At 34.5% G+C, this 23,515-nt stretch overlaps 5 protein-coding genes and 2 long non-coding RNA genes across 9 annotated transcripts; 3 read left to right on the top strand and 4 right to left on the bottom strand.

The window, feature by feature from the left end:
* Nucleotides 1-901: 901 nt before the first annotated feature.
* Nucleotides 902-5,598, bottom strand: Fer1 (48 related 1). Of its 2 annotated transcripts, none has more exons than XM_072017720.1 (3): nt 3,209-5,598; nt 2,505-2,821; nt 902-2,005 (listed from the first exon to the last, which is right to left on the bottom strand). In XM_072017720.1, exons 1-3 carry the CDS (start codon nt 3,478-3,480, stop codon nt 1,866-1,868), a joined length of 729 nt encoding a protein of 242 aa, XP_071873821.1. In that variant the 5' UTR covers nt 3,481-5,598; the 3' UTR covers nt 902-1,865. The 2 variants fall into 2 exon arrangements, with proteins under 2 accessions (XP_071873821.1, XP_071873820.1); XM_072017719.1 differs by having other exon boundaries at nt 904-2,005; nt 2,502-2,821.
* Nucleotides 5,599-9,104: 3,506 nt separating this feature from the next.
* Nucleotides 9,105-13,824, top strand: Rngo (DNA damage inducible 1 homolog rngo). 2 transcript variants are annotated; one of them, XM_072018611.1, is made up of 6 exons: nt 9,105-9,571; nt 10,018-10,236; nt 10,320-10,574; nt 10,917-11,222; nt 11,298-11,444; nt 11,942-13,824. In XM_072018611.1, the coding sequence occupies exons 1-6, from the start codon at nt 9,310-9,312 to the stop codon at nt 12,154-12,156; spliced, it is 1,404 nt and encodes a 467-aa protein (XP_071874712.1). In that variant the 5' UTR covers nt 9,105-9,309; the 3' UTR covers nt 12,157-13,824. The 2 variants fall into 2 exon arrangements, with proteins under 2 accessions (XP_071874712.1, XP_071874714.1); XM_072018613.1 differs by having other exon boundaries at nt 9,484-9,625.
* Nucleotides 12,882-15,730, bottom strand: LOC139995283 (inositol 2-dehydrogenase). Its single transcript, XM_072018614.1, has 4 exons — nt 15,561-15,730; nt 14,915-15,157; nt 14,172-14,553; nt 12,882-13,781 (listed from the first exon to the last, which is right to left on the bottom strand). The coding sequence occupies exons 1-4, from the start codon at nt 15,641-15,643 to the stop codon at nt 13,332-13,334; spliced, it is 1,158 nt and encodes a 385-aa protein (XP_071874715.1). The 5' UTR covers nt 15,644-15,730; the 3' UTR covers nt 12,882-13,331.
* Nucleotides 15,731-15,884: 154 nt separating this feature from the next.
* LOC139995285 (uncharacterized) lies at nt 15,885-17,986 on the top strand. The gene is made up of 2 exons (XR_011801933.1): nt 15,885-16,467; nt 17,651-17,986. It is a non-coding gene; the product is annotated as an uncharacterized lncRNA (long non-coding RNA).
* Nucleotides 17,242-18,648, bottom strand: LOC139995284 (uncharacterized). The gene is made up of 4 exons (XM_072018615.1): nt 18,398-18,648; nt 17,877-18,124; nt 17,641-17,786; nt 17,242-17,499 (listed from the first exon to the last, which is right to left on the bottom strand). Exons 1-4 carry the CDS (start codon nt 18,456-18,458, stop codon nt 17,361-17,363), a joined length of 594 nt encoding a protein of 197 aa, XP_071874716.1. The 5' UTR covers nt 18,459-18,648; the 3' UTR covers nt 17,242-17,360.
* A 1,545-nt stretch (nt 18,649-20,193) lies between these two features.
* Nucleotides 20,194-23,513, top strand: Echs1 (Enoyl-CoA hydratase, short chain 1). The gene is made up of 7 exons (XM_072018273.1): nt 20,194-20,410; nt 21,716-21,925; nt 22,055-22,179; nt 22,324-22,528; nt 22,966-23,085; nt 23,162-23,229; nt 23,300-23,513. Exons 1-7 carry the CDS (start codon nt 20,314-20,316, stop codon nt 23,363-23,365), a joined length of 891 nt encoding a protein of 296 aa, XP_071874374.1. The 5' UTR covers nt 20,194-20,313; the 3' UTR covers nt 23,366-23,513.
* Nucleotides 22,324-23,018, bottom strand: LOC139995107 (uncharacterized). The gene is made up of 2 exons (XR_011801868.1): nt 22,882-23,018; nt 22,324-22,833 (listed from the first exon to the last, which is right to left on the bottom strand). It is a non-coding gene; the product is annotated as an uncharacterized lncRNA (long non-coding RNA).
* Nucleotides 23,514-23,515: the final 2 nt, after the last annotated feature.

Raw genomic sequence — 23,515 nt, 5'->3', positions numbered from 1 at the left:
GGGAAAGACAAAGTTAAACGGAGAAGACGCAAGGAGAAAAGATTTTCATAAAAATTAGAAAAGAAATTCAGCTAGTGATGGATAAAACATTTTCAAAGGAACAATTTCCACAATATTCTGGCTTACCATAAAATTCCACCCTTGAAGCAAAATTTCGAGCTCTACACGGTGCTTAACTGTATATATACACTTTTAACTCCATACTTAACTGTACATACGTACACTTTTAACTAGTAAAACGTAACTATATAAGTGGAAGACGGTCAGAAACTTGTAAAAGCAAGTGAACTAGTTATTATGCTAATGATATCTATTTTTAAGTAAATGGCTCGGCTCATTAACGTAACAACCAGTGAGGCACGGGTAGAAGGTAGAAAACCGTATTCAGGGTGCAGAAATAACGAAGAGGGAAAAGAGGATCGCGTCGTGGGAAGATTCGCAGCCGTCGACGCCATTATTCCCGAGTCGCAGGACGTCGCGACACCGCAATATCGACGTACCGCCCACGATTTTCCTTCTCTGTCTCATCCACGTCGGTTCTGCTCCCCTTTCAGGCGAACTCTACGCCAGAATTTGGCGCAGCTTCTACCCTCTTTTTTTTCGGAGTCCTCCGCCATTTCGTTGCGAAAAATACTACATTCAAAGCCTTGTCCGACTTCTTGGACACTGGGGAAACACATTTTTTATCTTCGTTACGTTACTTTGCATCGAATCTTGATGAAATTTTGGGGAATAATCTTTTTAAATTATATTAAATGGAGGAAAAGGACACAAGGAAAATTGAAGATATGAAAAAGTCTAAAAGGTTGAGAGATTAGTCTTGGACTGAAAATTTGATGAAATAGAGTCTGTTTCGTGCTGAAAAAATTTTTAGTAACATAACTTGTTAAAATTAATTAGGAGGAACGAGAAACATTAAAGACGGAAAGGTATAAAAATTTGGAAGACTGAAAAATTGACAGAAATTGTAGAAATTTGAAAATTAAAGAGAAGCTACTTCAAGAGAAATTATTTTGGATTCAGTTTTCTCTGAATCAAGCAAAGAGGTTTCGGATTAAATTTTAACGAGCTACAGTGGGAAGACTATTGATTTCTAAAAGAACTATGTACACCTATCAGGAAGTGCGCAGAATATTGGAATTTTAACTTATCCAAGCAAACTTCATTAACTATTGCTTCAATAATAAAAGAGAAAGAATGGAAGAAAGCGGGAATTACGGTAAAATATAAGAAATGCATGGTAACAAAAGAAGAAACAGTCTGAAACTTGAAGAACCTACTTTATTTGGCTTGGGTGGCAATCACGTTGACAATCATTCTGTTGCATATTCACATTTCACGTACAAACAATATCTGCTTACACTTTTTTACTCACTCTATATGTACAATAGTAACATAAATTCTGTCAGACAATAGAGAAATCAATTGATTACTTAAGAGAAGAGAAAAACTCCTGACAGAATTTTTATGTATTTCCTCTTCCATTTACTAAGCGTAGATTCGCTGTTTTTTGAGCACGTCTAAAAAGAAACTGAAAGAAGTTACACATGTTCTTCACATTCTATAGGAATTTCTTATTTAATTCCTATTTGAAATTCCATTAACACATTAATTTAAAGAATGATACTGTCTATATATAGGACAATTAAATAATGTTAACAATAATAATTTAATAATACTGTCCAACCGTGACTTAAAATCGACTAGAGATACAGGATAATTAATTAGCATAATTTTTTTGGTTAACAAATGTTGTTCTTTTGGTACGATTAAAAATTAGAAAAAATGAATGATTGACTAGAAATTTCTGTCCTTAGATACTAAATAACAGGCTCGACGCACTTAATAATTAACACCTGAGCACTTTATTCGAATGTCGAGCCATTCTTTGATGTTCTTGGGTCCTCCGGGGTCCAGACTTTCGCGTACATCGTCCCATTCGGGGAGATGTCCGACTTCCTAGACCAGGACAAAGAATGGAAAATGAATGGGTTCCCCTCGCTGCCTGAAATTTGATTATTTATCAAAATTAGTATATCAAGGAGCTTAATTTTTATTGAAATTCTCATCAGAATTTTAATAAAATTAAATATTCTCTTCTCCTTGTTTCTTACTCGAACTATAGGATTTTGGTTGCTTGTAAAACTTGATCAATAAAATTGTTAACAAACAAGTCAATAAAACAAGTCTGTAAAGACCAGATAGGCCCAAATTTGATGTGCTTGTTAATTAAGATTTTATATCACTGTCTGTAATCCATTTATTGTTTTGCATAAAAGAGTATCCAAAGTTAAGAGTAAACAAAAGAACAATGTCAAATATATTGTTGTAAATCATAAAAATCCTTCTGTAAGGATGACAGGTAAATCTAAAAGACAATTTAAGCCAATTGATAGGTAAAGTCTAACACAGTTTAGGTCAATAAATGAAAAAAAAAGGAAGAAAAGAATGACGTGGATATGACAGAAAGGAGATGTGAGTGCGATCGGTATTGGCCTCACCACGAATTATGACCTTCTTAGTGTCGTCTCGACCGGAACACCTCGAGAGACCTCCGTTTCCTGTCAGAGGATCGTTGCCCTTGTCAGCTCTGACCAGTTCGTTCAGGAACTTTATGTAACCGATCGCCAATTTTAATGTATCTACTTTAGAAAGTCTCTTTTCGTAGGGCAAAGTTGGTATGTGAGCCCTAAGGCCCTCGAAGGCGTCGTTTATATTCTGCATACGTCTCCTCTCCCTCATATTGGCAGCCTGCCTCTGTTGCACCGCCTGCCTTGGACTTTTTCCCGTTGCCCCGTTCCTTCTGTTGCTCTGACTTCGTCTAGAAATCATTATTACACTGTTTTTAATAGAATAATGATCTCTAGACACCTATTTTTGAAGATATTTCTAAGATTCCTTGAAAATTAGGTTTAAAAGTGGTCCAAAATCGTAGAAGACAGAGGAAGAAATATATTTGATCATTATTGAACTGTATTTGTTGGGATTATGATCTTTATAATTTTATTTATCCTTAAGATGCTTGTGAGATTCAGTGTAAACATGGGCCACGAGAAAGTGGAAGACAGAGGAAGAAATTTTCTTAATATGAAACTACTCTGATTCACAGTCTTGGTAAAATATCATAAAATAACTTAGACGCTAGTCTGAATAAAAATAAATATGAAAATAATTTTAATAAAAATTTATTTGCGCAGGTAACACTCACTCTCTGGTGTGGTTCTCCTGGTCACTGCTGTAAGCGCTTTCATTGTCGGTGCTGTTTTCGTCATATAAATAAATTTCACTGCCACTGGTACTTCCAGTACTGCCAGCAGTATGAGAAGCTAGCTGCGACGGAATCGAAGGCAGCGTAGCCGTGGTAGGTGCTCCGCAATGCGGTGGCAGAGCTGGAATCGCAGGATTTCCAAGGAAACTATGAGCCTCGTACATGTACTGGCGATTCATCATGTCTAATTCCAAATTATCCATAGAATACATCTTGAAGAGGCTTGTCTTATGCTTAAATTTCTTTGGTACGTGTGTATTTCAGATAAATTCTTTGGTATAGTGACTAGAATCTTTGACTAGTTCAAATTAATTCATTGAAATGCTCTTACATAGTGTTTATAAGATTGTTTATTAATCCTATTTAGATCGACGTAGAAATTTGGAAGATTTGATTCTACACTGTAGTTCTTACTTGAGAATTTCTCAAGTGAGATTCAAACGTTTCCATCACGAGTTACAGGATACTTTGAAAGTTTGACTTCACACTGTAGTTTATAGTTGAGAATCTCTCAAAGAGGATCCACATTCAAATTTAATACAAGAAACATCCTTGAGATCAGTCACAATGCTTTTATACAACCTCTAAGCCCTGTCTATATGGACACTATAGTCTTCTTTGAAGGCGGAAGAACCAATATCTTCGACCTAATACAGGAAATATTAAACAGATTATTGAGATCACGGACGACGCTGCTGTGTAATTTCTGAGTGCTTCCTGGAACGCTATATAGCGTCTTTTGAACGCAGAAGAGACAATTCTTCAAACTCAATGCAAGGAACATTGAATGGATTCAATTAAACTGGGATCAGCAGGCAGTTTTCGTTGAAATTTCCAGCGAATTCCAATGCAAGCACCCTCGATCACGTCCCGAGGATCACTGATACCATCGACGTGACACGTGGCCTCAGCGCGTGCTAGGAAATACTTCTAAACAGCGGCACGTGCCAGGAGGAAGCCAGGACACGTGTCCAGGTTTGTCCAGACACTTAACACAATGTATTCAATCCTTCCTTATTGGTCATACTGTGATCTAATTCAAAATTCCTCTTCCAGACACTTGAGGAACCACTTTGGATGTAAGGAAACCATCAGCCAATCTCTTCATCCTCGATCTTCTTCCTGGACAACGTTCTCTTCACTTTCACTCATAGTTCAGATTCTTCAAACTTCTAATAGGACGTTCGACACACATCATTCACACTAAATTGGTTTTTACGACCTTATGAAATTTGAAAAAATTGAAGAGAAGTTGCAAAATTGTGATAAATTAAAACGTGCTTGGAACCTAATGGGTTAATGCATTAATTCGTACACTTTGATAAAACTGTTGTATTGTTATCACATTCACGGATCCACTAATAACCAAATTCCTATAAGTAACAGTGTATTTAATCTATTGATGTTAAAACTGATTTTCGTAAGAGAAAAGATAGGAAAATCACTGACATAGTACTGTTAGTATGTATAATTATTTGGATTTGAGGTGAAAGAGAGAATATCGAACTGTTGAGTGAATGTTAGGCTGTTAGAAAGGTGAAATGGAACTGTGGATCATTGATGAGCACTGGTTCAGGTAGTCTGTCGAAACTGAAAGAGAAAAGCGGTAGGGAAGCCATTCCTGGGGTTGAAAGTCTAGCTGCATCCCCATTCGTCGAGCTAGTTGGTGGTGGAGCCTACCTACCCCTAGTTGCCTGGCTGCTGGTTCCGCCTCTTCATCGATCTGATAAGGAACAGGGAGGTTCTGGATTGAAGAAACGGGGCGATAATGCGAATTGAATAGATTTACGAATCGAATTTGCACACCAAGATGGATATTTTAGATGTTAGATAGTTGTCGTATATATAAGGATAAAGAAAATTTAAGGAAGAAGCTGTAAATTCGGTAGAAATTGGTTGAAGGCGAGTGTCGTGTAGAAATTGGAATAAGAAAAGATCTGGAAAAAAATTCCAAGAAGAGGATCAGCTATACGATTTAATAGAAACTGGACAAAGGATTTTGGTGAACCAAAGAAAGGAAGAAATGTAGGAGAAATTATAAGAAAGTAAATATAGCAAGAATCGGGGAAAGGAATTCAACAATTGGAAAAGGGATTTTTTAGGAAAAGTGATGGATTTAAGAAAGAATTTAGAGAAAGGAAATTACGTAAAGAAACTTTTAACCAGAAGACATTTTTCTAGTGAAGATTAGAAGATTCAATTCGTAATAGAAGGATTGTATTAGAACTTTTATCAATGTCAAATATCGTACTTGAATTTAACTGAGAAAGTTAACAAACAGCTGACTATAATATGTTAAAGAATAACAGCTCTATATTAAAAAGTACATGTCGTGCAAAGCTCGGAAAACTTTCTTTCACGTGACACAAAGTTCCATAGAAACATATTGGTGCGCTATTAAATAATATAATTTTGCGGTACGATAATAATACAGCAGCAATGATATCGGACCTGTTACGGGCCACATAATTACACGGTGCTCCGGCTAGGCCAAATGTCGCAGAAGTGGTTAACCCCCGAGTAAACCCTTGCACGGTGTTTTCGGTACACGTGCACGACACGTGCCCCTAATTTCTTTCTCCGTTACACCTTTGATTCCCTTGGATGCTCTTTTTATGGACAACCATAAAACTCGCTAGTCGCCAACATTCATTATGTCCTGTGGATCACTGTAGAAGAATATGGAACCTCAGAAAATAAAGAAGAGAAGATATTCTGAATTTTCTTTCAAGAAAAAAGATTCTGTTAAATCCAACATAATAAAGTAGGGAACTTGTAATAATTTTATTCCTTAAAAAGAAATTCGAAAATATCATATCCAAAAAGGATTGAAGAAAGGAAGAAAGTTAAATTTATCCGAAATTGGAGGAGGAATTTCTAGTAAAAGCGGTGGTTCCAACAAATGTGAGATATCCAGCTTCAAGTAGGAGTAAAACCGGAAAGTATTCGAATAATGCTTCTATTAAAAATATACGACGAAACGGAAGGAAATGTTAACTTTAGGATATTTGAAGGTACCAAAAGATTTTCTTTGAAGCGCCGACAGGATATAAAGTTCGGGCCATTATCGATTTCCCACAAAACTTTCTACTGAACATATCCGCTGAGGCTGGACAATTAACACGCTACAAATTAAGAGGGCCCATTGCATCAGGATGATTTATTCGCTTCATCTGTTGTTCCAGGGAAAATCTAGAGAACGATTTTTTCCTTTCCCACGAGTACAATTTTCTGCCTTAATTCAGAAACGTTTAATTTGCAATTTGAGTAAGAGAAAGCTTTTTACAATTATAAATTATCAATAATTGATTGTACAAACAAATGAAATAGTTTTTAATGGCGCAAGGTGCAGGTGCAAAGATTGATTATAAAAAAATCGAATCTGAAGATCGGAAGCCGCAGCCTGTCTGGATCTAATCCAAAAGAAAAACACAGGATTGGGACAGGACTATTGTGTGGCTGGATTTTTGATCCTCGAGATCGAGAGATAACCAAAGGGGGCCAGATTTAAATGGCAAATCCCCTGGGCACGTGTACCCTCAATTCGAAGTTAAATACAAAATACGAAACGAATAAACTGTACTGCTGTAGAAGGTAATATTTATTTTTTATAATCGCTAGAAAGAATATTTAGCATTACTATTTAACATTGAAAATTAGAGGGGGGGGGAAATTGTGGAGACATCTATCATCACAACTATTCAATTTAATGTAATATGCTTTATTTTAATTTTCAGTCTGCTATTTATATTCTGGGCGAATTATTTTAATGCAAACAAAGAGATTGGAGTTCATAAAAGCGCATCATTTCTCGAAAAGACTCGCTCTCCATGCCTAACCGATTTTCTATGGCACATCCTTGCACCCCGGAACCCATGTCCAACACCTGGTAGCCGGTACAATCCCGGGGAACATCCTGGTACCCACTCGAAATACAGACAACCCCATAAGTGTCTATTAATTTATACTCAGCAGGAGTGTGAAATCGATTTATACCCACTCTCGATTCATCTTCCGAAGCTTAATCGATTTGCAACCCTACAGTAGGCTGTTATAACCTCTAATGGAATCCCTGTTTCAGAACTTTCACACTAATCAATTTTACAATAAAGTATACGCTCATTTACATCATTTGATCTTATATAATTTTATTGAAAATTTAATTAACATTTTTATTTCCGTTTCAGGTGCTGTTTATTGGTACACAAACTTCTACAAACTTCTATAAACTTATACAAAAAATCATCAAACCGCGTGAGGTAGTGCTGTATTCTGATTATTTATTGTATTTATTATACATGGTAATATTTTCCTAACATTTTTGTTACTTTACAAACTTCTACAGACTATAGGAAACATCATTAAACAGCGTGAAACAGTGTTATACAACATTACGAACACACCTTGCACGATATTTGTCGTGACACATCCTGTTCCAAGTGTAATCGAGCGAGCTGTCGAAATCATGCGCTAATTTAACCATCAGCCCTGTCCAACGCGAAATTCTGAGCCACCTGTCTAATATCCACCTCTGCATCCGTTTCCGGTTTATGGGGGATGGCACCCCCTGCGGTGTCCTCGTGGTCGTGCCCTCCAGGAGGGCAGGATCCCCTGAACGTTGCATGCTTCACCGCACCACCTTTAGCCCATACTTTTTTTCCTCCATAGGATCGATTCCTTATCATAAAATATTCCAAAAGACGGCGAATTTTCAGAGAATAGAGAAATATTCTTTATCTAGGGTGAAAAGGTTGGTACACAAAAATCTATAATTTTCTTAGGCGAAATAAATGTATTAGGTTGAAAATTATCGATGCCACAGGCTGCTTTGAAAATAGGATGATCAAGATAAGATCTATTCACTGCGGGAGATAAGGTTATCGTTACGTCGATCTGAGCGTCATGTATGGGACGTTTAATTCTCAAATTGTGCGTACACAGGGTTCCTCAGTAAACGTTGATTATAGATATTGAAATCTATGATAAATCCACATCCCGATTATTGCTATTGTGATCCTAACAAGATTTGCTCCATTGCAAGTCCATGAGCCTGACGTTATGCAAACATTTTAACATCTGTGGAGTTGTGTGGAATCTGTTCGTACAATTTGAAATATATAGATGAAGAGAATAACTTTTTAAGTAATAACCAGCAATTTTTATTGTTTGAATATCTTGGGTTTAGAAAGTTGAAGTTCATTGGTCTGCCCTCTGTTGACGATAACGTAATGTAGAATTCTAGATTATCCGCCAAGGATAAAACGAAAAGATTCTCGATTAGATTTCAATATTTTTAATACATATTTCAATCTACTATTAGAAAATTTGATTTCGACCTGCTTTATTACTAGTCAAAAAGATAGAGATGTTCCTCTGACCAGAAAAGTGGAGCAAATAATGTAATGGTACAAAATACAGTATTATTATAGCTACAGTCAATAATTTATTTTTCACAAAAAAAAAGATTTAGTTAATCTATGACTGAAACAAATTGAATATCAAAGTTTAGAAATTATTATTTCTGTGATAATTAAAAAAACGCGCATCTTAAGGTTGTTGAACAATATATAATGACATAACCCATAACACCAACCTCCGCAAACTTTCGATCATATCTGTCAATGTATTCTATCTGTGTATGTTGTATAGTAAAATTTATTTAATACGCTGATGTTCTGCTAAAACAGCAAGTGACAGAATGACGCATTCAAATCGAAATTCAAGCTTGGCGCGCAGTCTGCTCATCGGCACAATTTCACGATCTCGTTGCTCCTCGATATCTCGAGGTGATTTAAGTAGCCTTCAGGTCAAGCCTCAAAGACCAGCCAGTATTTTCGCTGAGCTGGGTTGTTGTTTACATCCTGTAGCCGCTCTTCGTACGGACGTCCCGTGCGCGAGGGGAGCGGCAAAAATTCTCACGTGAAGTTTTATTGCCACCCAGTGACCATTTTCATTGCCCATCTTGTTTGCCTCTAGTATCGTACAATCGTTGTGCACGCACGGAACCAAGAGCACAAGCAACCAGATAAAACACACACACGATGAAGGTAACGGTAACCACGCTCAGCGACGACATCTTCGTCCTGGACGTGATCGAGGACATGGAGCTGGAGAGTTTCAAGGCTCTTTGCGAGATCGAGAGCAACGTACCAGTCCATGAGATGGTGATTGCTTTCAATGGTCTACCATTGATGAACGACAAGAAATCGCTGAAGGATCACGGGATCCGTGACGGTGACGTGGTGATTTTGCAGCACATGCATCAAAGCGGGGCCGAATTGAACCTTCACCCGTTAAACGGAGGTCAGCTTCAATACAGCACCATTATTTAAAGTGGCGATCGAGGCGGGTCGTGAGGTTAGCTTTTCGGCTTCGATTTACGTTTCTTTTTCACTGTATTGTCACGTCTCTCGATCAGATGTTACCAGACTTATAACGCACGATCCATGAATTTGGCTTAACAGACTCGATCGAGCATGTTATCCCCCTTTTGGTTTCACTATAGAATAGTGTCTATTAGAATACAGTTTTCTTTTTCTTCGTGTGAGAATCATCTAAGTTCCTCTCATCTTGTCCGCACACCTGTCCGGTTCAGTTTAGCACAAGTTTTTTGTATTCACTTGTGTTGAGTTTGATTTGTTAGAGATAGCTTTTGTCGCCATGTGCTTAGTCAGATCAATTATTTAAGAGCGCACTATTGCATAGTAAAGAAGAGAATGTACTAAATTCCAAGATACATATTACTCTAGCTATTCCCATGTTGGACTTCAGTTCCATCAGAGTACCAGGAGCATCCAGTAGTCAACAGCCAACAACTTCCAGTAGCACTATAGCCAGAATGCAAAACCCTAGAAAGGAGGATGATCCAGAAATAATAAGAGATATGTTTCTGGCTAATCCAGATCAATTAGCGTTGCTGAGCCAGAATAATCCCAAGCTGGCTAGTGCCTTACTTTCTGGAAATCTTGGTGAGTCTTCGAAAAGTATATATTAAGAACTGTATTTTGGAAATTTAAGAATTTACTCTACAATAGATATTATTGATTTGTAGAGAGATTTACAACTGTACTCAGAGAACAAATAAAACTAAGAGAAGAGCGTGAGGCACAAAGACTAAGAATGATGAATGCAGATCCATTTGACACAGAGGCACAGAGGTTTATTGCAGAGGATATTAGGCAAAAAAACATTGAAGCAAACATGGAAGCTGCAATGGAGTATAATCCAGAAACATTTGGATCAGTTGTTATGTTATATGTTAATTGTAAGGTCAATGGATTCCCAGTTAAAGCATTTATTGATACTGGTAAATATCAACTTTATTTACATTTATAAATAATGAGTTATACACGTGTGTAAATGCGCATTGATAAATGTCAGAGATCATCATTGAACTGGACACAAGATCATTTTTAAGTATTTTTGTTTGGCTGCTGTTTGTGCCAATGTGTCTATTTTTAAATTCCTGCATTTTGAAAGTCATTCTTTGTAGTATGTGGTACTTCATGGTGGGAGAAATTTAAATTTAGATATTGAAATCCGTACTCTGACCTAGACTGTACTTTTGTCTTCAAAAATTCCATGAATTTGCTCCTCTTAAAAAAAAACATTTCGCAATATATAGTAACATTACGTTTTTAAAATTCAGGTGCACAATCAACTATAATGTCGGATGCGTGTGCCGAACGATGCCACATAATGCGATTGGTGGACACAAGGTGGGCTGGAATAGCACATGGTGTTGGAACTCAACGCATCATTGGCCGTATTCACATGGTACAAATTCAAATTGGTAATGATCATCTAACAACATCGTTCACTGTCCTCGCGGAACAAAGCATGGACATGCTACTGGGTCTGGACATGTTAAAGAGGCATCAATGTTGCATAGATTTGAAGAAAAACGTGCTCACAATTGGCACCACCGGTGCAGAGACGCCGTTTTTGGCAGAAGGTGGTCTTAAATATTTCTATAGTTGCACAATGTCTTTTTATCTGTTTTACAACATAAATGCTTAATTCTGATTAGGGGAGCTGCCAGAGTGGCTAAGGTTAAGTGGTTATAGCGATGCAAGTATTTACGACACGGACGATGATAAGGATGACAAGAGGGGAGGACCTCAGAGAGCACTGGATTATGGCTCCAGAGATGCGAAAAAACAACGTCGTCAGCAGGGTAAGTATGTATCTGTCCAGGCTATCCTTTCTTATCATAATTCCTTATAAGATCCTATGTTAAATAATTTGTGTAACATTCCATAATGAAACCCAATAAATTTCCTTTGTATATATGTTCCTTTATTGTGCATTTCGATTTTTAGTGATGTCAATAAAAAAGGAAATATTTATAAATCCAAATAAATGTATTATGGAAATTTTAATAATAGTATTAAATTCCAAGGAAAATGATCAAAAATAATGGTCGTGATATTATCGCTATTATTTACTTTTCAATGTTGAAGTTTATGCTGCTGAATTTGATACAAGGCCTTATATGTTAGCCACTATACCTTTCCTTTTCCTAGGGAGATGCAACTGAGACAAATCCTCCTAACTTGCCTGGACTAGTGACTTAAACCAGATAATTTATAATTGTGGCTTTTAATTTTATAGTTTTATTTGTGGCTTGCTAGAATATAAAAAGACTTTTTTAATGAATACTATGTATTTTAGAAGGGCAAGAAAGCAATAGTTCAAGCGGGACATCGAGCAGACTAGGCTCCATAGAAACTACAGTCTTCCCCTTCGACCCATTCACAGAAGAAACAGTGAAAGAAATCGAATCTCTGGGATTCAGCAGAATACAGGTCATCGCTGAACTACGTAGATTTAATGGAGACAAAACTCAAGCCACCGATGCGTTGTTCACGAAATCCTTTAGACTATAAGCCAACAAAGAAAGAAAGAAATTGTGGAGGTTTCCATGTTTGAACAGTAAAGATAAGGGGATGGAAAATTTATACTTGATTTTTGGTAGCGAATTTTCATATCGATTATTATAAAATCCGGAAACCACACGATTGAAATTCAGCTCAAGCAAGCATACTCACTGCTCGACAATTAGCATGAAATCGTGTTTTGGGTTTTATTTCGTCGAGCAGATATTATGATGTATGTATAGACATCATATTTCATTTAACTATTAAGTGGCTACTTCAGAGTGAAGCTACATATATCTTCTCCAATTTTTGTATTCTTTTTGCTAGATATACAGAAATGAAATGAATCGAACTTGGAATTTCAAGTGGAAGTCAGCGTGCTCTGATAACCTAGCCTACCATTATTGCAATACACAATTTTAGGAATCAATATAAAATATATTGAAAACAAAGTCGTAAGTTAGGGGAGCAGCTTATTGCCCTTCGTGAAAGTTGCGTCACGTTTGTAGATGTCTCACAAAATTTTTATTTACTAGATTAGATAAAAGAAAATAGACTTCTGAAAGATAATGTTTTAACCGAAGAGACATATTGCACGATTTGACGGACATTTCGAGTTTCGCAACTAAAATTCAGTTTGCGATACCTCCAAGAATACATTAGTTTCACTTCTGTAATTTTATTATTTACGAAAAAAGAGAATTTTGTAATGTAAACTAATCACGCATCGATGAATCTACAAAGAATTTGTCATTAATTCTTTTTTTTATTTCAAAGGGTTAAAGAATTAAGAGAAAAGAAACACGAATAAACTTTGGGAATTTTTTATTGTTTCGTTCTTACAAACTTTCATTATTGTATTTACAAACAGACAATGTGAATTTTGTATCGTTACTATCTATTTAGGGTACATGGTATTTTTCTGTATTTTCTTTATATTATTATACCGATAAAAAAAAAAGAGAAAAAAAATTGTAACAAGCAAGATTCACCTAAGTCTTTTCACTCGTGCGTACAAATCATGATTCAGCAAAGATAATCTCAACTTTCCCTCGTCTGTCAAGAAAGGAAATGAAAATCTCGTTTGAAAGACGAGATTAGAAGTGAATGTATCACGATCGTATAAGGTACAAAATGATGGAATGTCATGGGAACGATAAAAATTCGCTACACCATGACCTCATTTAGGGTAGCTCGTTTGGCGCCCACTTTATTTCCACCATCTTGCCGGTACGAGCGGATTCTTGGCATGCAGTCGCAATTTTAATCACAGCTAGAGTTTCTTTGGGTAATACCGAGCATTCAGCTCTACCAAGTACAACGTCAACGAAGTGATCCAGCTCTCGACGATAGCCATTCATGAATCTGCTGGCGAACGAATACCATATTGGTGCGCTGGTTAATCCGTCGAGATTATATTGGGATGTGACAGAGTGCATTGGCTGTTCATTGTCTGCTTTGATCATACCCTTGGGGCCAAACACCTCCAGGCGTTGATCATAACCGAAGCTACTGTTTCGTGACAAGTCGATGGTCCCCAAGGTTCCTGATGGGAAATGCAAGATCACTACAACTGTGTCGAAGTCCTCGATCGCTTTTATCTCTGGAATGTGTGCGTGTGCCTGGACAGCAATCTGCAAGAAAATATTTCAACATTTAATAATTCATCAAATACCAGTCAGTAGGATAGAAATCAACATTACCAATAGTTGTTTATGAAACCCTTTTATGATCTTATGGTATTTATTAACTTTAAGTGCTCATAGTAGCAATTAAAACTCAAAGCTACATTCTGTTTTTATTTAGAACTGAAGATTTTTGTAACTATTAGTTCTTCTATCTGTACTCTATAATTTTACGAAGTTAGGATCTTTTTAAATCATGGAAACTTCTTTATAATGCTATAGTATTTATAAATTCAGGTCTCCATGATATCAGTGAAGGACTAATCCAATATTCTACATAATTATCCTACTTAAAACTCCAACTACAAGTGTTTGATAGCAATATCCAGAGAGTCTCACCTTGATAGGGTACTCTCCAAGGACCCAAGTCATGATATCAATATCGTGGACCATACAGTCATGGAATATACCTCCGGACATCCTTAAATATTCTATGCTGGGAAGAGGAGAGTCACGAGAGACCGTTTTGATGATCTGAACGTGTCCAACCTCTCCATTCCTCACTCTGCTTCTAACAGCAGAATAGCTGGGATCGAATCGCCTGTTAAAGGCACAGAACAATGGTTTGCCGACCTTTTTCGCGGTCTCGTAACATTTTATCGAGTTAGCGGTGTCCTCGGCGATCGGCTTCTCACAGAACACTGCCTTCTTCGCTTCCAAAGCTTTCCTTACAATGCCTTCATGTGTGTACGTAGGCGAAGCAACAACTACTGCGTCCACACTATCAACACGAAGAACGATTTTAATTGTTAATTGAACTCCTAATTGATTTCTATGTTTTCTCTTGAGTTTATAATTACTTAATTTCATGATAAAAATATTTAAAAGTAGATTAAGGAAATGTTTGGGGTTTGGAAGGATTATTTTTGGTAATAATCGAAAGATCAGTAGTGGGGAATATTAATACAATAATCCTCTTTATCGCAGAAACAAGTAAATGACTTTTTGAAAGTTTCTTTTAAATTTGCAAGTTATTTTTCATTTTTCCTATTTAAAAATCCAACTCATTTGATCACTTTTGTGATATATACATTTTTTATTGTATCTAAAATGTTTCCCATAAGAAAATCTAAATTACTTACTTAGGATCATTGTACACTTTGTCTGCTTGTTTGCTATTCAAGAAAACAACATCATCAAGATTCCAGTACTCCTTGAGGCTCACCCATTTAGACTCGATATCGTCTACGATGTAGAGCAGCTTGACACGCGAACTGGTAATAATATTGGACAGATGAATGGTTCCAGCACGGCCGACTCCAAATAGAGCAAGTCTTACTTTAGGGTGGAGTAAATCCTTCTTCAGTGCCAGATCCTCCAAGTACCTATAATAACGTTTAATCCATTTTCAGTCATGAAAGAGAAAAAGGAAGAGCGAACTAAGTAGTCTATATGAGTCTAGAACAACGTTCAACAACCGGCTTGAAACATTAAAAGAGAAGAGATGAAGAAAAGTAAAATATAAGAGAATTGTTCCCAAGGCGCATATTTTATATCAATAGGTAGATATTATTTTGGAATAATTTATTTCTCAATTAAGCTTTTTGAAATTTATTTTCAAACAAATTCATTTCTTATTTTCATTCCAGTTACAAAGTGTCCAATTCTGCTCTGGATAGAATATCATGTGATGAAAAGAAGGAAAGAGAAGAATATTTAGTTTGCATTAATTAAATTTTACACAAAACCTTCAATGAACTTGAATGACCTACTTGGAAAAATACTCACTTTTGATAAAGATAATCCTGCTGTGGAGGCCTTGGTTGTGGTTTTGTGTAAGGTGAGGCACCCTTGAATTTCGCAGTTGCCATTGTGTCTTGTTAAGAATATGAAATATTAAATAAATAAGTAAAATATGAATCTCCGGATTCGTCAATCGGCAGAAGACAGTCTGAAACGATGGGCCTGTTATATATGCATATAAAAGAGCTGGTTGACGATAGTGGGGAGAGATGTGTGCGATTAACATAACGTAAATTCAAAAAGTAGTTATGGTTCAAATATTGGCCTCGTTAAGATAGCCATCAAGCTGCCATGAATATATCAAATCCAATTAATCGTTCAATTAATAAGAACGAATCTCTCATTCATATAAAGCATCAAAATCGCGAATGTCCAATTGTAACAGTCGTCTAACGTTTCTTTGTCCATTCATTAACACCTAATCGTGTTTGTAATACATGCATCATACATGTATTTCAAAAGTGACACAACTGAAACAAGTTTTTCAGGGAAAATAAAAAACTATTTGGAATTTAAAAAAAATATTATACTTATTAAACGCATAAGTTAGCAAGAAGAATGGAATATAGAAAACAATGATTTTCTAATATTCTTTTAATATAGAATTGAATTATCTTGAGTCGTGACACTTTTGAAATATTCTGTATGAGATATGAACGTTTCATAGCCAGTAGTGGAAAATTATAAGCTTCTGTTGTAAGAGTGTCAATATCCTGTGTATTCATTTTGGTCCTCTGACTTTTTTTATCTGGTAACGTGTCGATCCAGTTATCGACTGACCTTTTATTGACTCATTCAGTGGCAAACTTTAATCTCACTGTTATGTTGCAAGTTCAGAAAAATTGATCTTTGATAATTATGTTATGATTACAGAATTTAAATAATAAAGGATGTAATTAACGAAACGTTTTTTTGTGGAAAATGTTCTGAACTATTAATAAAAAAGAAAATAATTTCATTAATGACCCAAAAGAGGTCTTATTTTAGACTACTAATGATTCATATAAAAATTTGTCAAAATGATTATTGAATATAATTATTGGAAAATTCTTTTAGATATGGAATAGATATATAGAATTTATCTTGATCTCTTGGGTTCTATGTTACTTGATGATTGAACTTATTATATAAATTTACGGTTTAAAAAAATCTAATTAATCTTTTAGATCAAAGTTAAAGAAATAAAAATAAAAGAAAATGTGATTTATCATGTTATTCTCTTCTGGTTTTCATGCATGACCTACTATTTGAACTATTTAGTGCATTATGTAAAAGAAAGAATATAGTGATTTCTAATTTGTTCTAAGGTTATCAGACTATCATATCGCAAGTGCAACGAGCTAACGTCATTGATGGACATCTTGTCGTTGTCGCCGCGAAAAAATTTCGTTGCGTAGACCACAGTGGAATTATACTACCGATAGTTAATTAATAATCAAATTCGTTGATCAGTTTCATCACTCTCAAAGTTAGTTGAAAGTCTCATGGAAAATTGAACAGAAAGAATAGGATATAATACAATTTTTCTAAGGGCTGAACTTGAAGTACTTATTATAACAGGATATTTTTAAAAGGGGAGTAAACAAGTTTCTAATCTAAAAGATTGGCAATAATTAATTGTTGATTATCTATGGGACTATTTAGAGAGTATTAAATTAAATTGAAATATTTATAGTAGATTATATTTATTTATATTAAATATTTATATTATAATTATGTTAGATAGTTTGAAGAAAAATTTAAAAATAGAAGTAAGCTTTATTACAAAATGTATTAGACAATGATCTATAACTCGTCGTTAATCTTGATGACCGAGTTAGGTACAAAGACAACTTCGTTGGTGTCGCTCTCCACGTACCCAGACCTCTTCGTTTTATCTCTTCCTGGATCGGCGTCCACTAGAGATATACTCGATCTTACCTCTCTACAAATAAAAACATAGTACACAACTTCGTTTCTTCTAAAGATTTTTATGCATTTATGAGGAATTTAAAGATCCAAAAATTTAAGTATATAGTCTAACATGTTTTAACTCAAGAACTTCATTTAACAAAAACCTAATTACTTTTTATCAGTTCCAGGCAATTCTGCTGACACTATGAGGTCTCTGGGCTTGGAAAAGTCACACTCCAAGATAAAAGCAGCGTCACCAGGAGTAATTAGCTCATCGTCATGCTGAAGAACCAAGGTGTTCCTATATCTGTTATCAACCTGAAACAAATATCTAAAACCAGTGAATTATTTCTAACTTATTTTGTAGTAACTTTTCCAAATTTACAGCAGACTTTACGATGTAGTTACATTTTCTGTGTCACACTCGTTGAAGGGAATGGTCATAGTGAAGTTTCCACCATGATCAGGATTCAAGAAACACGAAGGTTGTCTGGAATAGAAGCTACCTCGTGTGTATATCACACCTGAAAAATTTTCCGATGTTTGCAGATCCACTACCATTTTTTCTGCCCCACAGCGTAAGGCGACCAGATCATATCCTTTTGTGGAAGCTCCAATTTGCATGTCCATGGACAAATCTTGCTCCCAAATTTCCTCTGAGATAAATAAAAAAGGTTTCTGTTATTGTTTTCATCGATAAGGTCTTTGCTGGTTATTATACCGGTTTCTGCGATTAATGAATGCCATCGGGTCTTTGAGTTCAATAAAAACGATTGATATATTTCGATAATACAGAGTTGTTTCGACATTAGAGCAAAAAACCAAAGTCCAAGTCGTTTTGATCGTTTAGAAATAAATAGTTAAATGAAACAGATAATAAAAGTAGAATCAAAGATCCGCATTCTAATTAATACTTATATTGTAATTACCCGCGAATTGTTCTCTTAAAGTAAATATAAGAAGCAGCAGGACATGTAGCGGTACTTGCATGACGTTGCCAGATGAACGTCCGTGAACTGACAGAGAATTCAAGTTCACACATCAGAAAGCAATCCCTACTATTACCTGCCCTTGGCTGACTCCCACTTTAACACTGAATCGCCTAATACTTTCACCCTGACATACATCTATATTTTTATTTCAATTCTTTTTATACTGCTGAGGTTGATAAACCTTCCAATGTCATATATAAATCATCATTGTTACGAATATCATAGTACACTAAAATTAGAGCAGATTTATTTCGAAAATCTTTTAAATCAATTTCTTCGATTCGGTAAAAATTTCTTAAATTAATTTTTAATTAATTAGTTCACGTTATTAAGGGAAATTTATGTATTCTTCTAATCCAAAATTTATTTATAATCTTCTATTTTTTTTAATCTTTAATCATACGCTGATATTCGTATATTTGTATTTAAAGATAAGGATACTGTATGAATACTATATTGGTAAGCTTTTAAAATTATCTGTCTTACAAAATAGTAGATTAATTCTCCTTATATAAAGGTCAATAAAATAACATTTTTTTATTTCTTTCGAGATATTAACAATTCAATCATGATACTGATACAAGGAATGCATCTGGTTGTCTACATTCAGGATGATCTGAGTCATCGATCAAATAAGATACGACAGTGAAAAGATTATAATTATTTTGTTCACTCATTAGTTGCATTACGCAAGTTAGTCAATCCTTGCAATGGAATTTTTTTATAAATCTCGTCTTTTTCCGTCATCGCGTAATCTATTTGTTTTTATGTTTATTTCCATTTACCTACCTTATCGATTGCGACATATAATTGTAAACTACTTTCATCGAATGGAGCAAAGATGTCAGTCTCATAGCTCATTCTCAATTATGAACATATGTTAATTTTCGAATATAATTTGAATAGAATTTCAATGCATTATTAATTGATATGCTATATTATTATATACAACTATACTTTAACCTAATATTACAATCAAATAAAATCACACTTAAAGGATTAAAGGACCAATATTAGAGTTTTCAATATAATTAGTAGATTCTATACTAAAGACAACACTACAATTTGAAATAAAATCGTCAGAGCTTAATCTTAAGTATGTTTGATATATATCTACTATTTTATCTCTTACTATTTTATTTTAAATTCTATTATTTTGATATTCTTTTGATTCTAATGATATTACTTTTGGGACAGAATTTATTAATTATGTTAAAGACATCAATTTTTGGTTCATCATTTGTTTAAATTACATGGATTTTTCATTAGCAAAAATTAGTTCAAACATGTGATTTTGTAAAACCGTAATATTAAATGTTTTGTACATAAAAATAATATATCTCAGATTGTTACTTTATGTAAGCAGTGTACAAATGTCCATCTTCAAAATAAACTACAAAACTCAAATTATAAAAAAGAAAATAACAAACATGTTTTCTTCCACAAATTACATCATACCAAATTGTTTTGATAAACTTATTCAGATTGCGAAATTCTTTTCACACAATCATTGAAGCAAAACATGTTTGACAACTTGCATTGAACTCCCTCATGAAAATGTAATTCATAGTTACATTTTGCCATATAACTCATATATATGGCATAAAATGTGTATTTTGTTATATTTTTATATGGAAATAACATCGAAGGAAATTATTTATATGTACTGGCGTTTTTAGTGAAAGTAATAGGGTTCAGTGACCTTTAGATACACCACTGGTGCCATTAGCCACGTGGATCACTGGTTCTTGTTTATTCCGTACGCACAGTGTACGTGACAAGTTGGTCTTATCATTTCGTCCTAAGCTCATTATTTTTATTCTCAAATAATAGTGTTCCTACTAATAAGCATCATGGCTACTATACGTGTTGGACAAATTCTGTTCAATAGAGGATTGCAGATTGGTCAAAAACCACAATACTTTGCGAGGAACGTGAAATACTATTGTTGTAAGTACTATGTTGCTTATTGAATTGTCGGGAAGGAAGGACAGAATATGTAAATTGCTTTTAGAACGCTACTTGATATAAATTGTATTACGCAGTTACACAGATCTCTAGGATTGTTGCAAAATCTTAGGGTCCGTTTTGTAAAATCTCCTTTTTGTTTATAAAATACTTTGGTTCAAAATTTTTCATGTGTCGATCTGCTCAGTTATATAAGCAATGGGGTATAATCAGTTATAGGTTAAAGGTTATAGTAAAGAATTCAGTGATACTGCTTCCTTTTATCTTAATTTTAATACCATTCCTATAGTTTAAATATTGTTCTTTTGGTAACTATTATTATGGCTAAACTTTGTTTTAGGGCAACACTCTTTTTTCAACTTTGGTAATTACTTAAAAAACCTCTGTGATCTTAGATTTTTATGATCTTTCATTATGCTGTTGAAGATATGGTTTTGAACGACTTTCCCATACACATAACCATCGCTTGATCTTAGTTTCCGAGATATTTGTAAAAAACCCTCAGTACCACTGAATTCTGTACATAATAGTGCGTCCGTGATATCGTGTGCGTTAGTATTGATTGTCAGCCGCCTCTCGGTAGCCAGATAAAATGACGTCTAATTCACACCTAACTCTTATCTTTTGTTTATAATTTATATAGATTTATGTAAGCGAGATTTATTATATTATTATATATTGTCCCCTTGACTAAAATGATATGTATATTATACATATATATTATACATACATATATATATATATAGTAGTGCACATGAGAGATTTCTTTATTTTCACATTTTATTTGATCGAGAGATCTGATTGCGCAATGGTTTCAACAGACTTCCTATCGAGTTCATGATATAATAGAAAGGATAATTTAAAAAACAAAGCGTCGATGATGTCGTCCCACTTTAATCCATTGTACCTGAAAGAACCGACACGTGTACAAAGAATAAATAAGTTATTATGTCACATGTGCATTTACAGCAGAAAATGTATTCGTGTTTATACATGCATATATTATTATTTCCACATATACTTTCACTTGCAGTTTAATGTAATTATCGATTTTAAAACCGATTAATTTTTAAAAACCGATATTTATTCAGATTCTGCTGATTATTAAATTAAACGGTAAATAAACAGCTACTTAATTAGCGAAAAAATCTATAACCTTGGGAAATACTAAATTCCAAATAAAACCACTAATTTTTCGCGCCAAAAGATTTATTTCGTCAAATGTGTGAAATCAAGTGGAATTATTATTAAAACTGGAATTATTATTAAAAAATTCTTTTATTGTAGGTCAGGCTCAACAGAATTATGAATTCATCAAGGTAGAAATTGCTGGCGAAAAGAAGAACGTTGGTCTGGTCACGTTAAACAGGCCAAAAGCCTTAAACGCTCTTTGTGATAAATTGATGACTGAATTAAACAATGCTGTAAATAAATTGGATACGAACGACAGCATCGGGGTCATAGTTCTTACTGGCAGCGAAAAAGCATTTGCAGCCGGTAAAACATTTTGTCGTATTAGAATTATTATATTATGAATTATTTATAATTTACTCCATAATTAATATTCATTAGCAAATTATTAATGAATTATTCAATTAGAATTAAATTGCGAATATTTTTGTTTAGGAGCTGACATCAAAGAAATGCAGAATAATACTTATTCGCATACTATTAGAGGGAACTTCCTTACAAGCTGGGACGCAATCACGCGAATTTCGAAACCAGTGATTGCCGCCGTAAATGGATATGCTGTAAGTTAATGTAATTTACAAAAAAATAGCAACTTGGTAATTTTCAGAAATATATCAAATATTCAAATCACTGTATAATATTTAACAGATAAAACAAATATTTGCTTATGTCTTATTTATTAAACAGTATATTTTTATACACAGTTAGGCGGAGGCTGTGAATTGGCAATGATGTGCGATATCATCTATGCCGGAGACAAGGCAAAGTTCGGCCAACCAGAAATCACCATTGGTACCATACCAGGTGCAGGTGGTACTCAAAGACTGACTAGGGTAATTGGTAAGAGCAAAGCGATGGAAATGGTACTAACAGGAAGTCAGATCACTGCTGAAGAGGCAGAGAAGTGCGGTAGGTTTATTAGAAACTGAAAAGTAAGTTGTAGACAAAGTGGTTTGTAACTCATGATACAACTGGAGTCAGGGAACTTCTATGGCTTAAAATAAGACGAACAGCAAGAATAATATAATTACGTTGGAGACTTCGTTTTCAAGAAAATCGAATTTGGAGATTTGCCTAATACTCGTATACCGCTTAATTTTTGTTAAACATCCAAATTCGATTTTCTTCAAAACGTGACCTTAAGCGACAAAGTTTTATTCTTCATTTTCAACTTATTTTCGCATATAGAATAATTTCTTGCCAATTTTGCATATCTATCCTGCTAAGAATTGGTCAAATTTATGTATACTTCACATATACACCGTTAATACCATGAATCACAAATCATCCTGTATATAATATACGAATATCATTATGTGTATATATTTAGACGTGTTTTGTTGCAGGTTTGGTTAGCAAGATCTTCCCAGCAGAAAAACTTGTTGCTGAGGCAATCAAATTGGGTGAAGTAATTGCCTCTCATTCTCAATTAATCGTCTCCATGGCGAAGGAGTCTGTTAATACTGGTAATCATTGAAATTATGTAACCATTATTGTTCTTATTCATTTATTCAAATATTCATTTCTTTTCTGTTTTTCTAGCATATGAAACTACCTTGAAGGAAGGGCTCCACTTTGAAAAAAGAATGTTCCATGGAACATTTGCAACAGTAAGGATTTCTTTCTCAAATATAGTAATTTAAAAAACAAAAATTGAATGGTGTATGATTAAAATTTCAGAGTGACAGGAAGGAAGGAATGAGTGCATTCATTGAGAAGAGACCACCCAACTTCACCAACCAGTAGAAAGCATTTACTGTTTAGTTCATTATAAGATATATATATATATAACTAGATACTTATTTTTATACATCTTATATATTTTTTACACTTGTTGTCAAAAAGGGTGTTTTTTTTAATAAACATAATTGTTTATTTTGAAGGAAAACAAAAACC

The sequence above is a fragment of the Bombus fervidus genome, chromosome 15, assembly GCF_041682495.2.
Source record: "Bombus fervidus isolate BK054 chromosome 15, iyBomFerv1, whole genome shotgun sequence".
Lineage (NCBI taxonomy): Eukaryota > Metazoa > Arthropoda > Insecta > Hymenoptera > Apidae > Bombus > Bombus fervidus.
Note: the sequence above shows the minus strand (reverse complement) of the source record. Positions and strands in the feature narration are given on the sequence as shown.

What these genes read in the sequence shown, in the direction of transcription:
- Fer1 (XM_072017719.1), bottom strand. Translation starts at nt 3,480, where the DNA reads ATGTATTCTATGGATAATTTGGAATTAGACATGATGAATCGCCAGTAC. An exon ending in CAGGAGAACCACACCAGAGA is followed by an intron (nt 2,822 to 3,208) that starts GTGAGTGTTACC and finishes AATGATTTCTAG; the next exon opens with ACGAAGTCAGAGCAACAGAA. An exon ending in TAAGAAGGTCATAATTCGTG is followed by an intron (nt 2,006 to 2,501) that starts GTGAGGCCAATA and finishes ATCAAATTTCAG; the next exon opens with GCAGCGAGGGGAACCCATTC.
- Rngo (XM_072018611.1), top strand. Translation starts at nt 9,310, where the DNA reads ATGAAGGTAACGGTAACCACGCTCAGCGACGACATCTTCGTCCTGGAC. An exon ending in CCTTCACCCGTTAAACGGAG is followed by an intron (nt 9,572 to 10,017) that starts GTCAGCTTCAAT and finishes ATATTACTCTAG; the next exon opens with CTATTCCCATGTTGGACTTC. An exon ending in GACGCCGTTTTTGGCAGAAG is followed by an intron (nt 11,223 to 11,297) that starts GTGGTCTTAAAT and finishes AATTCTGATTAG; the next exon opens with GGGAGCTGCCAGAGTGGCTA.
- LOC139995283 (XM_072018614.1), bottom strand. Translation starts at nt 15,643, where the DNA reads ATGGCAACTGCGAAATTCAAGGGTGCCTCACCTTACACAAAACCACAA. An exon ending in CAGGATTATCTTTATCAAAA is followed by an intron (nt 15,158 to 15,560) that starts GTGAGTATTTTT and finishes ACGTTATTATAG; the next exon opens with GTACTTGGAGGATCTGGCAC. An exon ending in AAAGTGTACAATGATCCTAA is followed by an intron (nt 14,554 to 14,914) that starts GTAAGTAATTTA and finishes TCGTGTTGATAG; the next exon opens with TGTGGACGCAGTAGTTGTTG.
- LOC139995284 (XM_072018615.1), bottom strand. Translation starts at nt 18,458, where the DNA reads ATGCAAGTACCGCTACATGTCCTGCTGCTTCTTATATTTACTTTAAGA. An exon ending in ACGAGTGTGACACAGAAAAT is followed by an intron (nt 17,787 to 17,876) that starts GTAACTACATCG and finishes TATTTGTTTCAG; the next exon opens with GTTGATAACAGATATAGGAA. An exon ending in TTGCCTGGAACTGATAAAAA is followed by an intron (nt 17,500 to 17,640) that starts GTAATTAGGTTT and finishes TTTTATTTGTAG; the next exon opens with AGAGGTAAGATCGAGTATAT.
- Echs1 (XM_072018273.1), top strand. Translation starts at nt 20,314, where the DNA reads ATGGCTACTATACGTGTTGGACAAATTCTGTTCAATAGAGGATTGCAG. An exon ending in GAACGTGAAATACTATTGTT is followed by an intron (nt 20,411 to 21,715) that starts GTAAGTACTATG and finishes CTTTTATTGTAG; the next exon opens with GTCAGGCTCAACAGAATTAT. An exon ending in CCGCCGTAAATGGATATGCT is followed by an intron (nt 22,180 to 22,323) that starts GTAAGTTAATGT and finishes TTTTATACACAG; the next exon opens with TTAGGCGGAGGCTGTGAATT.